This window comes from Mus pahari, chromosome 2, assembly GCF_900095145.1.
Source record: "Mus pahari chromosome 2, PAHARI_EIJ_v1.1, whole genome shotgun sequence".
In the NCBI taxonomy this organism is placed as follows: domain Eukaryota; kingdom Metazoa; phylum Chordata; class Mammalia; order Rodentia; family Muridae; genus Mus; species Mus pahari.
The window spans coordinates 30,328,184-30,340,436 of NC_034591.1; the positions used below are offsets into that span (position 1 = coordinate 30,328,184).

Below are 12,253 nucleotides of genomic sequence, written 5' to 3' on the forward strand. Positions count from 1 at the left end.
ATATATATATATATATATATATATATATATATGAGTATTTGGTTGGAGGAAAATAATCAGAATTGAACTTAGGAACTTGCTTGTACCTGGATATTAGTAATAAAACTGTGGAGCTGTTAAAAGACAAGGTTGTCTTCTCGGGGCAAAAGGAGAAGTAGACTTACTGATGGAGTCTTCCACATGAGAAGAGTCTAGTGAGTGAAGACCAGTGAATGAAGGACGTGAAAAGGAATGTCTGGGATTAGTTGAAAAACTTGCAAAACAGAGGCACTGAAATCAAAATAGGGTGGTTACAAGCTGAAGGCAGGTGTAGTAATGGTCCAGTGACCCCCAGTTTGCTCTGTGTCAACCTCATTCTAAAAGAAGAGAATGAAGAAAATACACTTGTCTGATCTTATAGGTTTTCTTTCAAAACTAAATTCTTGGTTCAAGTTCAAGAGCTTACCAGGGGTACTGTGGGAAAAAACCAACCAACAAACAAACAAACAAAAAAACAAGGGCATAGTCCTGGTATGTGTATGTATTGTTCTGTGGTAGGCATTATCCTTCTGAGAAATGCAGTTTTTGAGACACTACATCATCTATTTAACACAAAATTTGATTTGAAATACTTTACTTCGAATTATTATTAGTTGAAAGTTGAAAAACACAATATTTGATTCTTATGACGCGATTCCTGATGTTAAACATAGTGAAAGTTCAGGATAGCTGTTTTCATTTATTTGATGTTCAAATAGGAAATTAGGATGCTTGTTGATTCCTTGTGAAATCCCTATTTGAACAAGATCCAATAATGCAAAATAGTCTTACCTCTATGAAGAAGCCTTTGTTCACTGTCTAAGTCATTTTGTTTAAGTCTCTGGCTTCATAATATCTAATCAGGGCAAAAGTTGGAACAACATTAGTGTCCCAACAAAATCTAGGAATGCTAGAAGATGAAGATTATATATATATATATATATATATATATATATATATATATATATATATATATATTCAGATTGATTTTCTGCTTCTGGTTACCACAAGACTAGGCATCATTGTCCTCAAGAATTCTCTCTCCACATGGACAGGAGTTCCAGTGTTCTTTCTAGCTAAAAGCAAATACTGTATTTTGCTTTGTTCACAGAACATTGGCTGTCAAGTTCTTCGTCTTAATGATTCTGCTTTAGGGAACTGTCAGTTAATCTCTGGAGGGACCATTGTGGCAAATTTCTGTAATTAGATTATGATGCAAAGTTTTGTTTAGTTACAATATTTAAAAATTGTAATTATAATTTTGGGGGTATGACCTCAATCTTTCTATTGAGTACGTTCAACTTCCCTTTCAAGGCTGGCTGTCTTTAATTTCTCTTTTTGTATTCATTTTCTTGCTGAAGTTTGTGAGTATAATTAAAACCAACCTACCTTTGAGAACCCGAGTTCCTCACCTAGCAGAATAAATGAAATATGGACACAAAGACTGAGCATATAAATTACTTCTAAAAGGAAAAATGCCTTTTACATTGAGCTTTTGATTTTCTTTCTTTTTTTTTCTTCCCAGAACTTGATGGCTAGTCCAGTGATTTTGTTATTAAAGCATTCTTGTTATGGCAATATAGTTAATAACCAAATGCAACTACATTGAAACAACAAATACTCTAAGCTTGTAAAAACAAAACAAAACACCCACATTTCGCCACTTCTCAAATGATCCTTCTTTATACTAGCAAAACACCTTGGGGGTGTGGAGGGGTCAGAAGTTTACTTAGCTGTCTTGGGTGACATTTAGGAATTCTGGAAAAGGGATAGAAATAGCTTTGCCTCTTTTGTAAGAAATATTCATAAATATAATAAGGATGCCAGTCTGAGTGTAGATTCTCATAAATCACTGACATTAAAAACATGTGCAGAACAATTTCTATGAGAGTGTGGTATGATTAATACAATAGAGTTGACCCTTGACCTAGAGAAAAGGTTAGAAGGACGAGGCAGGAAAGAAGTGCAAAGAAAACTGATTTAATCCACAAACACCCTGAGACTCATTGGAGTGCTGAGCAAAATAATGTACTTTTAAATTGCTAACATCCCCGAAAATCATGTGATACACAATCACTTTTGTGGCACAGTCAAGTTTTTAAAAACAGCCATAACTCCTTGTTTAATTACATATAATAAAATAAACTTTATTTATTATCTAACCTTACTCCTTCGTTAGCTAGAGGTGGGTGCTGAGACCAGTGGACCCTTTAGGCACTTGCCCTAGGCTGTATAACACGAGAGTATCAACTTATAATGAATTCAGAATAGAAAAACTGTTCAGCTTTACATTTTTGGTGCTATCAAGAAAAAAAGTAGGTATAACTTTGTGCTATGTACAGAAAATGCATATAATTTGGCCTGGAGCTTAAGCAAGATCACAGCTGGGTGCTTTGTAACAACAGTTTCCTGTTGTACTTACTTAGATTTTGGGTAAAATATGATATTCAATGTGTTTTAAGATAAGTTCATTGTAGGACTTATTTTTTTTTTTGTCGAATTTGATGTTAGTTTCTATTTCTCTCTTCTCTTTAATCCCAAGATAAATCAATGTCAACTCTTGCTTTTCCTACCCATGCCAAAAAAGGTAATTGTATCTAACAGAATTAACAGTATCTTTCAAATATACTATAAATTTAATGTTTTGATTTAATGATCAGAAAATTACTTAATATCTTCATTTCCCATTTAGGACAGTCCTTTGAACCCATTTGAAACATGTATTATTTAAATAGAAATAGGCTTTATACCACTAGTCTTCATACATTTGACCAGGTAGACTTGGAGCGCAAAAGGTGATGCTTATGTTTTGAAGTGGCTGTTTCATATGGAGGAAAAGAATGATTTTTATTTTAAATAAAGCTCCTAGCATAGTTTGAACTCTTAAGAAACTACTGCTATTGCTCTTTGTTTGCGCAGATTGCTATCATCGTGGATTGTGGCATGTTAAAGCAGAAGAATGTTTAAGAATTAAGTTCTTGCTTTTGTTTTTTTAAAAGAAGCCATGGGTGTTTGTGCCCCTCCCATGACTATAAGGTCATTAAAATGGAAGAGATCTAACAGAAACAATCATGGGCTCTTGTTTGTTTCTCAGTGGCTCCTGGTATTTTTCTGATTAAGGAAATTACTTCTCTGGTGACACAAAAAGTGGTACATTTTTATTTTCTACCCCAGGTCAAGTAGCTTGTAGGATCCTATACATGTAAATATCTGGACAGACATCCTCAAGTTATTAACATAGAAAAGCTCCTTGGCACCCGACCTGACCTGTCACAGAACAAAGTGTCTGACCATTTCTCAGGGCTGGGTTCCTATGGTGCTTTTCTTAAATAATCAGTCCCATTCAGACAGAGATTTCAAGGTCACTGATCTATTCCACAAGCAGCATGTGTGTGTGTGTGTGTGTGTGTGTGTGTGTGTGTGTATATATATATATATATATATATATATATATATATATATATATATATATATCCGAGTGACTGTATAAGGTGGAATGCTTTTGAAGAACGTGAGGAAAATAGCTTAGCACAGCTCAAAGCTGTCTTTCTTCATTTGTGTTTCCCAAAGGCCAGAAAGCATGTTCACCCATGAGAGCGAGCACCGTGCTTGGGCATCCAGGTGGGCATCCACTCCTGTTCTATGCTCCAGACTGGGAGGACCTGGGAACTTGGGGACAAGTGGCCATTATATTTAAAATATGAATCTTAGAGGGTGAAACTTAGTTAAAACATTGTCCATGTTTTCACTGTTCAGCAGCAGATATAGATGTGCCCATACTTCAATTTCTCTTCTTTAAGCTTTATGGAACATAAAAATTCTAATAAATGAGAAGACCCAAGTCAGCATTGACATCATGCTATGAATCCAAGTATATTAGTTTTAAAGAGTTTTCCAGAGTCCTCATTAGAAAGCATGCTTCATTCCTACTCTGTCCCAATGAATTCCAAGTGATTACAGTGGCAGGGTACAACTTAGGAAATTAGGAGAGTTTTCTTTTTAAAGAGCCAGTTCTAGTGGGAAGAGAATACAGGCCTCGAAGCACAGGAAACTCAGCCCTGCAGTGGGATCTAATTTGCAGCCTTTTGGAAAGATCTGATTCTCAGTGGGCATCCTCTGGCTTCTGCTCATGAGCCTGGGACTTTTGCTCAACTGTCATTACTATGTTTGCTGGGTATCCTGAGCTCACTAAGGGAATTCAGCCCGTGATTAACATGTCTAATATGCACACTGAGTCTGGGACACATAGACTGGAACAGAATCCACAGAGCCTGGCGTGTCCAAGAGGTGGGTGGGGTGGCAGAGAAACTAATGCTCATTAAAAATCCCAATTCTAATTTGGTGCTATGAACTCAGGCTCCTGAGGTAAATGTTGACTCAATTCCTACAGACTAACATCAAAACATTGTCCGCAGTGTGTATCTAGACTAACATCAAAACATTGTCCGCAGTGTGTATCTATCACTCAAGACCAGGTTCTGACTAATGGAGAGCGAAATAGCTAGCATTCGAGAAAGGCCTTTATTGATGTTCACCCCTGTGGCCTGAAAGTGGGCATGTTAGAGGAAAGACCTGGTCTCAACCTTCTTGGAGCTGATCCCCAAGCTTGAGTGTGGGAGATGGTGAAGGCCACAGGGAAAGAACCAGAGTTAAGGTTTGAGGGGGAATGGTGGGTGCTTGGGAAAGCATGGACATAATGGAGAGAACGGGTTTGGAAAAAATTGAAACATAAGTAAAAAGATGCAAGAGCACAGAAAAGACTTAGGGGAGAGAAGGAGAGAGGGGAAGAGCAAGAGAGAAAGGAGAGGGAGAGATAGAACATAGAAGAATTTATTCCCCTTTCTTGTTTTGCCCAGCCCGCGGAGAAGAGTCCAGAGTCCAAGGTCGCACAGTCCTCTCTGCTGCCTCGCTCGCTGAATGGCTGGCAGTCCGCAGCATCCCTGCCTCTGGCCACCGCAGCCACAGGTTTACAGTTCCAGGCAGCAGCGCCCTTCCCGAAGCCAGCTGGGGCACCTTACTCTCTTCTGCACCCACTGTTGCCCTGTACACCTCCCTGCTTCACTTCTCGCCACTCCCCTGGCGGTCGCTCTCCTCCCAAGGACCCCCCTCCCCCCAGGGGGCGCTTTGGCCACCAGAGACGCAGCAGGAGTTATTCCTCCCTGAGGGCCTGGAGGCCCGCAGAGAGCCTGAGAGTGGAATCTATTTACACGAGGTATTAATTAGTCTTTGAGGAGTCGTTCACCCACGTGCCAATGTAATTGTTGGTGTCCGGGCTGTAGGCTCGACCAGCTGCGACGGGGTGGGGGAGAAAACCCGCTCACTCGCGGCGGGGAGTTGAAACCGCGCTCTGCGGAGCGTCCCCCGGTGGCCGGGCAGGACCTCGGACAGCGCCCGCGACACCACTCCTTAATCGCCTTGGGGCTTTCCAGCCTTGCTGGTAAAGCTGCGGCTGCTTCCAGTGCTTGCAGCTTCCAAATTTTCGCCACCACACCCCTTCTTCAGAAACTGGGACTCATCGCGCCTGTTGTGTGGCTTTTTTTTTCTTCCGAAAGGTCCTCGTCTTATCGCTCAAGTTCAAGTCCGGAGGACTTGCCCAGTCTCCTCCCCTTAAGTCATTCTCTATCCTCTGGCAACCGCGGAAATCCGGGAGTCCTAGGCTGCTGGTGTCAGTGCCAACACAGGCAGTCCGGGTCGGTCGGGTGCAGCAACCGGGCGCATTCGTCTCTCTCCCTCCCTTTCTTCCTTCCTCCGTCGTCTTCTCTACCCCTCCTTCTCTTGCCTCTTAAGTTTCCTGCACCGGGAATCCAACTGTGCCAAGCCTAGGCTCCCGCGGACCAATCCGAATCGCGACCCGGGCACTGGGACAACGACTCCGCCAAGGCTGGACGAGGCAGCTGGACCGGTCCTCGCCCGAGAATGGAGACGGAGCTCCAGGGAGGGCACGTCCCGGGCGCTGGAGACTCCAGGCCGTAGTAGCTCCTCCATGGAGCCTGTTCAGAGCGGTCCTTGCTCGCTGCATTTGCCTCCAGTCCTGTGCGGTATGTACCGGTCGCCTCCACCGTTCTTGGCAGGGACACCTTGGGGCAGGGTGGTGGTCATCACCAGGAAGGGGCAGCGGGGTGGAACTCTACTTGGGCATAAGGCATGTCTGATAGGTGACCCTCAGAGTCCCAGACAGGTTTCTACTGTAGAAGTTAGCAACTGGCAGCGCCCCTTCGTTCAAAAAAGTAGTGCTAGGGATGTGATTGTGGGTGTCTATCTGTAATTCAGGAGGTTCGAATGGGTAAACTGAGCCCCGCTTTCCTATATGCAAATTGCACCCCCCCTTCCCCACCCCCCATTTCACGGGTACCTAATCCGGGTCAGTTCTACCTACCCTTTCCCCTCCGCGCCCCCCTCGCTCAGTCTCTTGCTCGCTTGCTTTTGCTATCTCTCTCTGCTGCTGTGTACGTGTGTGAACCCTGCCAGGGCTGGCGAAGAACCAGCCGCCGCCTTTAGTCCCAGCCTCCCGCCTTCAAACACTAGGGCAGGTCTGGCTGCCAGAGACAGTTGGCCTCCTAACCAGCCTGTGAGCTGCTCTCTCTGTGCCTAACCCCCTCTGGCCTCCGCCGTTCCGGCGCTGGCTTCCGAGACGCGCCGGGCTCTGGGAACCCCCTGCTACCGCTCAAGCCCGCCCGCCGGCCCGCCTGCGGACCGCACTCGCTTGTTCCTGGAGCTGGATTGACTCGCTTTTCCAATCTTCGCGTCCCTCTTCCCAGCTTTTTGACTCCATCACTCCACACCAAGACCCCCTTTCCCCCCGCTTGATCATCAGCCTTGTTCGCGTGGTCATGGGATGTCTAATTTCATTTGTATCTAGGCTGCTGAGAGCGCTCCCTGCTCTGTAAAGTGGATGTCAGGTGGATCTATGTTTTTGAAGGAACAAAGACTCAGCCAAGGCACCGCCAAGGAAGTTTGAGAGGAGGGAGGATGCAGGCTGCGTGCTGGTACGTTCTTCTCCTCCTGCAGCCCACCGTCTACTTGGTAAGTCGCGATCGGACCGGCATCTTTGAGATACCTCCCTAACCTGGAGGCCAAGCAACTGGGGTGAGAGGAGGGGGTGCGGGAGGGCGAGGCCGCCAGTTCAGTGAGAGCTGAGTGTTCCCAGAGAGTGGAAGAACTTTGGTTTGGATTCCTGCGGGAGTTTTTCAGGCTCTCATCCTCATTTCTTGCTCTATCTTCCGTCTCCCGGGCCATGAGTCTTAACAGCGACTAGCTTACCGGTACCTTACAGGTCCAGAAACCAGGAGGTAGTAGGCGAGGATGCCTTGGGAGGAAGGAGAGAAGAAAAGTATTGGGAATCATGAAACTCTTAGCAACACTTCTCCCCCCACCTAGTTTGAATGAAAGGGGGTGGAGGTGGGGTTGAAGAGCTGAACAGGAATCTACCCACTGCCCCACTGCCCCAGCTCCCCCAGTTTGGATTTGTGGCACATGAAAAAGGTGCAGGTAACTTCCTGAGACTTACAGGGGTGCAGCTGGTATAAGTTTATCCGCCAGACACATAGCAAAGGAGCGGGCAGTTAGGTCAGAGATACACCTGCAAACGTAACCCTCTCTCTCCTTCCAAGATCTCTAGTTGCCATTAAATATCAGAATCACAGTTTCAGTGAGGGGCTTCTTTTTTAGGGAATGGCAGGCCTTGTCACTAGGGAGAGAATCTTGCCCTGTCCAGGATCCTCCAGAAACAGTTTTCGGAGGTTTGGACTTGACACAATCTTAGAACAGACGCAAGGAGAATCGCTCTGTGTGTCACCGCGAGCCTAGGAGAGTGTGGTGTTTTCTCCGCGTCTGATTTCTCAGAGGGCCAGGGACATTCGCGTTCTGCCGGCGAGGTTGAGCCTAGTGCTCCGAACTCCACAGTTGATTCCGGGCCACGGGAGTGCACCGAGAACTCAAGGTGTTCTGTGGAGGGGCGAGGAGCGCAGGCGCTGCGGTAGCAGCTGGAGTTTTCTAAACCGGTTGGATAAATGGGACTAAGAGTGGTGTTAGTGTCTTTCATTCCCAAGAGCTTCAGAATCCACCAGCCCGGATACTGTGCTATCCCTGCAATTGGTCGTATTTTACGGTCTTAGCTCTGGCGCCTGCGATCGCGGGGCTGAGAGTTCTGTGAATCCGGTACATATGCGCGCGCGTCTGAGTACGTGTATTTACCCGGTTCCGGCTTCCGGCTGCATCTCAAGAACCCTCTACGTTGCCAGTCTTTGCACCTTTATCGCCTGACTGTAGCAGAAGCAGACGCCAGAGGGCGCTGTGCATCAATGTCCTCGCCCACAGGACACCTTGGGGGTAAACAGGTGAAAGCCAGGGCAGCCAATCCAAAAGACAGCTTGTCTGACTGTCGCCGGTCGTCCGTGCTTTCCCCCACTAGAAAGCAGACGAATGCAAAACGTGTCCTTCCTATTGCCCACCTTCGGTCATTATCGCTTTCACCTGTGTCCCGTAAGCCCACTGACATTGAAGACCCGGAGTTGGAGGGCAGAAAGTTCCATCAAAGAAAACAAAGGCTTTTTTTTTTTTTAATTGGGTAAGGTGGGAGGGAGTGAAAAGTGAAAAAGTGAAAGTCTTAGAGGAGGCACCCCTTTGATTCCCTTGATCAGCACAACAACCGTGCCCCTCTTCTCCCCGCACACCTTACGATTTGAACCTCTGGACATCTTATGTCCTTGGGCTGTGCTCACACACCCAAGGCCAGGGCTCTCAGCTGTGGTGCAGTTTATTGCTTGAAGCGAGTATTTCGATAGTCTGGAAAATAATCTATCAAAAGCAGAAGTGAAATCAATACGTTGTGTTAAATTTTAAATGTGTTTGTTGGCAGTTAAACCGTTTTCCACTCATTACAACAACAGTGCTGGATTTATTCTAATGCGCCGGCATTCTCAACAACAAGCGCATTAATTCTCCTTTAATTGTAAACTGGGAGCATTTGAAAACCATTCAGTGTGCAAATTATGCTGATTCAATTACCGTTTAGTTACAGACTTCATTACCTGAATGCCTTTTGGCAATACAGAGAAAGGAGACAATTTTTCCAATTTCACTCAAAACAATACGAAATGTGGACAATAAAAAAGAGAAGGCGATTTAGAAGTCCATTCTTTTCTCTCCAATCTAAAGTTGTTTTGTGTGTCGGGGATTAGAAACCACACACACCACAAAAACAAAAGACTGGTGGCTGTGGCCCAAGATGGTCTTTCAGGGATTGCAACCCCATAGCTATTTGCCAGGAAAATTCCAGGCTGTTTTCCTGGAAGAGGAAGCTGACTTTTACCATAAAAATGGGTTTCAAAGGATGAATTGGGCACTTAATGTTAGGGTGGTTTTAGGCAAATGAAGAAGTAGGGAGTCTTGATTAAAACTCTGTAGCAATGATCAGAAGAAAACACACACACACACACACACACACACACAGAGTTTCTTTTTTGTGAGTTTCATCAAGCACCAGCTACATACAGCAAGAGAACCAAGCATTCATTTGTGACTGAATCCCGGGACTTTTCAGCCCTTTGCAAAATCCTGCTACAGACAGATGCATACAGGTTAGCTACTGCAGCTTCAAGTTAAACCTCAAGAAGGCAAGGTGGCAGAAAACCCAAAACCGAACCAAACAAAAACCCCAAATTAAACCAAAACAAAAGCCATTATTTTATTATTATTTTTTCCTTGAGCTATCATGAGCCAGGGAAGAGTTAATAAGTAAGTCTTTGCTTTTGTGAATTACCCCATCAGTTAAATGACTGGATCACTCTGTGGCTTGCTTCCTAGCTAATGTTTCCAGTGCACCCTTCCTTTATGGGTAGGGGATCCCAGCCACAATTCCCAAGGAGTAATTCCCACATGTTGAGCAAGTCTTGTTTAGAGATATCCTATACAGAGATATTTTATGTTACTGCTTATCGAACATGAATTTAAGTGTTTCCGAATTCTGAGAGCCAAAGGGACAAACCTCTGTTTGGCAGACCAGAGCTCGGTATACCCCACAGCCAGCATGGGGGTAAAGGCTCACAAAGTGTGTTTCTTGGCCCAAAGGTTTCTGAATGTCTGTCTTAAGTTGAGGGTTTTAATTTACTGTGTGTTTATTGAAAGATGGGTCGATCTTGTTTCCTACTAGAAGCACACACTCTCTCTCCTGTTGCAAGGGGAATCTGAAAACAAACATGTCTGCAGGTATAACATCTGAAAACCACTATCTTGAATTCTCAAGTTTCACCACTGGGCAAACTCTAACCATAAAAACAAACAAACAAACAAACAAACAAGCAACAAACAAGGCAGGAAACCATCCCGTATAAATAAATGTAAGGAAAACTGTTGTTTACTAAATGTTGTGTATTTCAGATTTAAACATCTGAACAGCAGGAGGAAATCTTTGGTATGACTTGTTATCTTTATTAAAGTCCTACAGTCTTTAGTCTCCTTTCTTTATTCTCTGGACTGATTCCAAGATATTTTAAATATGAGATAATGAGATAAAGAGACTATAGCAGTTAAGTCAAATTAAAGTGCACACTAGGTAAAGTGGACAAATATGGTTTCTTGTTTGTTTGTTTGCTTTTAATGGGGAATAAGGGTTAGAGACTGGATTTATAAGCTGAAGACCACACCAGGGAAAAGGGAGGGAGGTTCTCCCAGGAGAGAATGTGACATCTCAAAGAGTGAAGTGGATGTGATGGCACTCCAGAGCACACAAGGAAAGTTACTCAGAAATAGAGTCCAGGGAGTCTAATAAAGGATAGATAATGTTAGCGCAGTCATTGGAACATTCACAGCACTATCCTAATGGAGAGGTACCTTCAGTTTTGTTAGGAGTTACAATAGCTAATAACTTGGTTGTTTTCTTAGTCAAAATAGGCAATAATTGAAAATCTCTTCCAAACCTTTGGACACAGTGTTTTAGCTCCTGCCTCTACTGCCCAATTGTTAGCAGGTAAAACATCAGGTGAATTTAATTCACCATGAAGATGGCAGTTAGGGACTAGGAAGGCCAAAGGAAAACAGGAGAGCAGGCACTCAGACCAGGTCTGTATAATTCCTGCCCTTTAGAGACTAAGCTAGCTGCTCACTGAAAGCTTTAATCAGTTGGAAATTATTTCTCATAGTAGATAAAGATAGCTACCCAGTCTCAACCTTAGGCCGAATTTCCTCCCTTTTGTGTCCCAGAGCACAGGTCCAGATACAGGATTAAGCTCAGATAGTTTGAGAACCTTGTGCCTCAGCAGCTCATCATGGGGTATTGTCAGTCCCAGTGTGCATTCTGGGCCTCTTCAGGAGAGGGAGAGGGCCTTTTCTCCCTCCAGGTTCTTTCCCAAAAGGCTCAACCCTACCTTAGCCAGGAAAGCAGCTCTAGGAGGTGTGAGAAGCACTTGGGCAGTTCACCCTTTTGTCCCATTTACAGGAGTATTATTATGGCCTTGGACCTTCTAGTGTGAGCTCCCACGATACTGCCTTACCCATTGGGAGCAGGAGGGAGAGGAAACCAGAAATTTACCAACTCTGTTCCGGGTACTTCCCCAGAAACCTATTAAATTTGTGTCTTCTTTTGTGTGAGGCTGATTTCTATTTGGCTTTAAATTGTTGATGGCTATTTTCCCTTTAATGAAAGTGTTGTCTGGGTGAAAAATATATCCGGTGGAAGGGAAATTGGTTGATTTTTTTTTGAGATAGGTGCCCAATGTCCTACTTTTCTATCCTAGGGAAGATTTTCTGCAGACTACAGAAATTGACAGCATTGTCCTGGTAATAACCGACGTCGACAATATTTTCAAAAGGGCATTTGAGGGATGAAAGCATATGGATATTGCTTTTTCAAATAAGCAATTCTCTGTCCTGGGTTTCTTTGATTTTATAAGGGGTGGGGAATGGAGTTGGGAGCATCAAAGGAGAAAGGTCCACATCCTGGCAAAGAGATGCCTGCTTCCTGTTCTCCCAGTCCTGGAGTACTGAAGTGCTTGCCGCCTTTAGGCTGGAGTTCCGGAGATCCTAACAGCCAGCCAGTGAAATCCCCCAGTGTTGGTGTCAAAGAGTCAAAGGGGAATCTGAGGAAGGAGCAGTAATATGCATGCCTTCCTTTCCTCTGCTCTTACAGCAGGCCAGTCAGTACAAGCTCCGCAAGTTTGCCGGGTTTTCATTTTCAAACACCAGGCTAGAAAGTGCGTCTTCCTTCCATTCCTTCCTTCCTTCCTTCCTTCCTTCTTTC

The 12,253-nt window shown here is 44.4% G+C and overlaps 1 protein-coding gene across 1 annotated transcript in view; it reads left to right on the plus strand.

The window, feature by feature from the left end:
- Positions 1-5,225: 5,225 nt before the first annotated feature.
- Positions 5,226-12,253, plus strand: part of Nxph1 (neurexophilin 1) — a 305,153-nt gene continuing 298,125 nt past the window's right edge. Inside the window, exons 1-2 of the mRNA XM_021190237.2 lie at positions 5,226-6,056; positions 6,878-7,041. Coding sequence (XP_021045896.1) covers positions 6,988-7,041 — 54 coding nt within the window. The 5' untranslated portion in view covers positions 5,226-6,056; positions 6,878-6,987. The remainder of the gene's footprint in view (positions 6,057-6,877; positions 7,042-12,253) is intronic.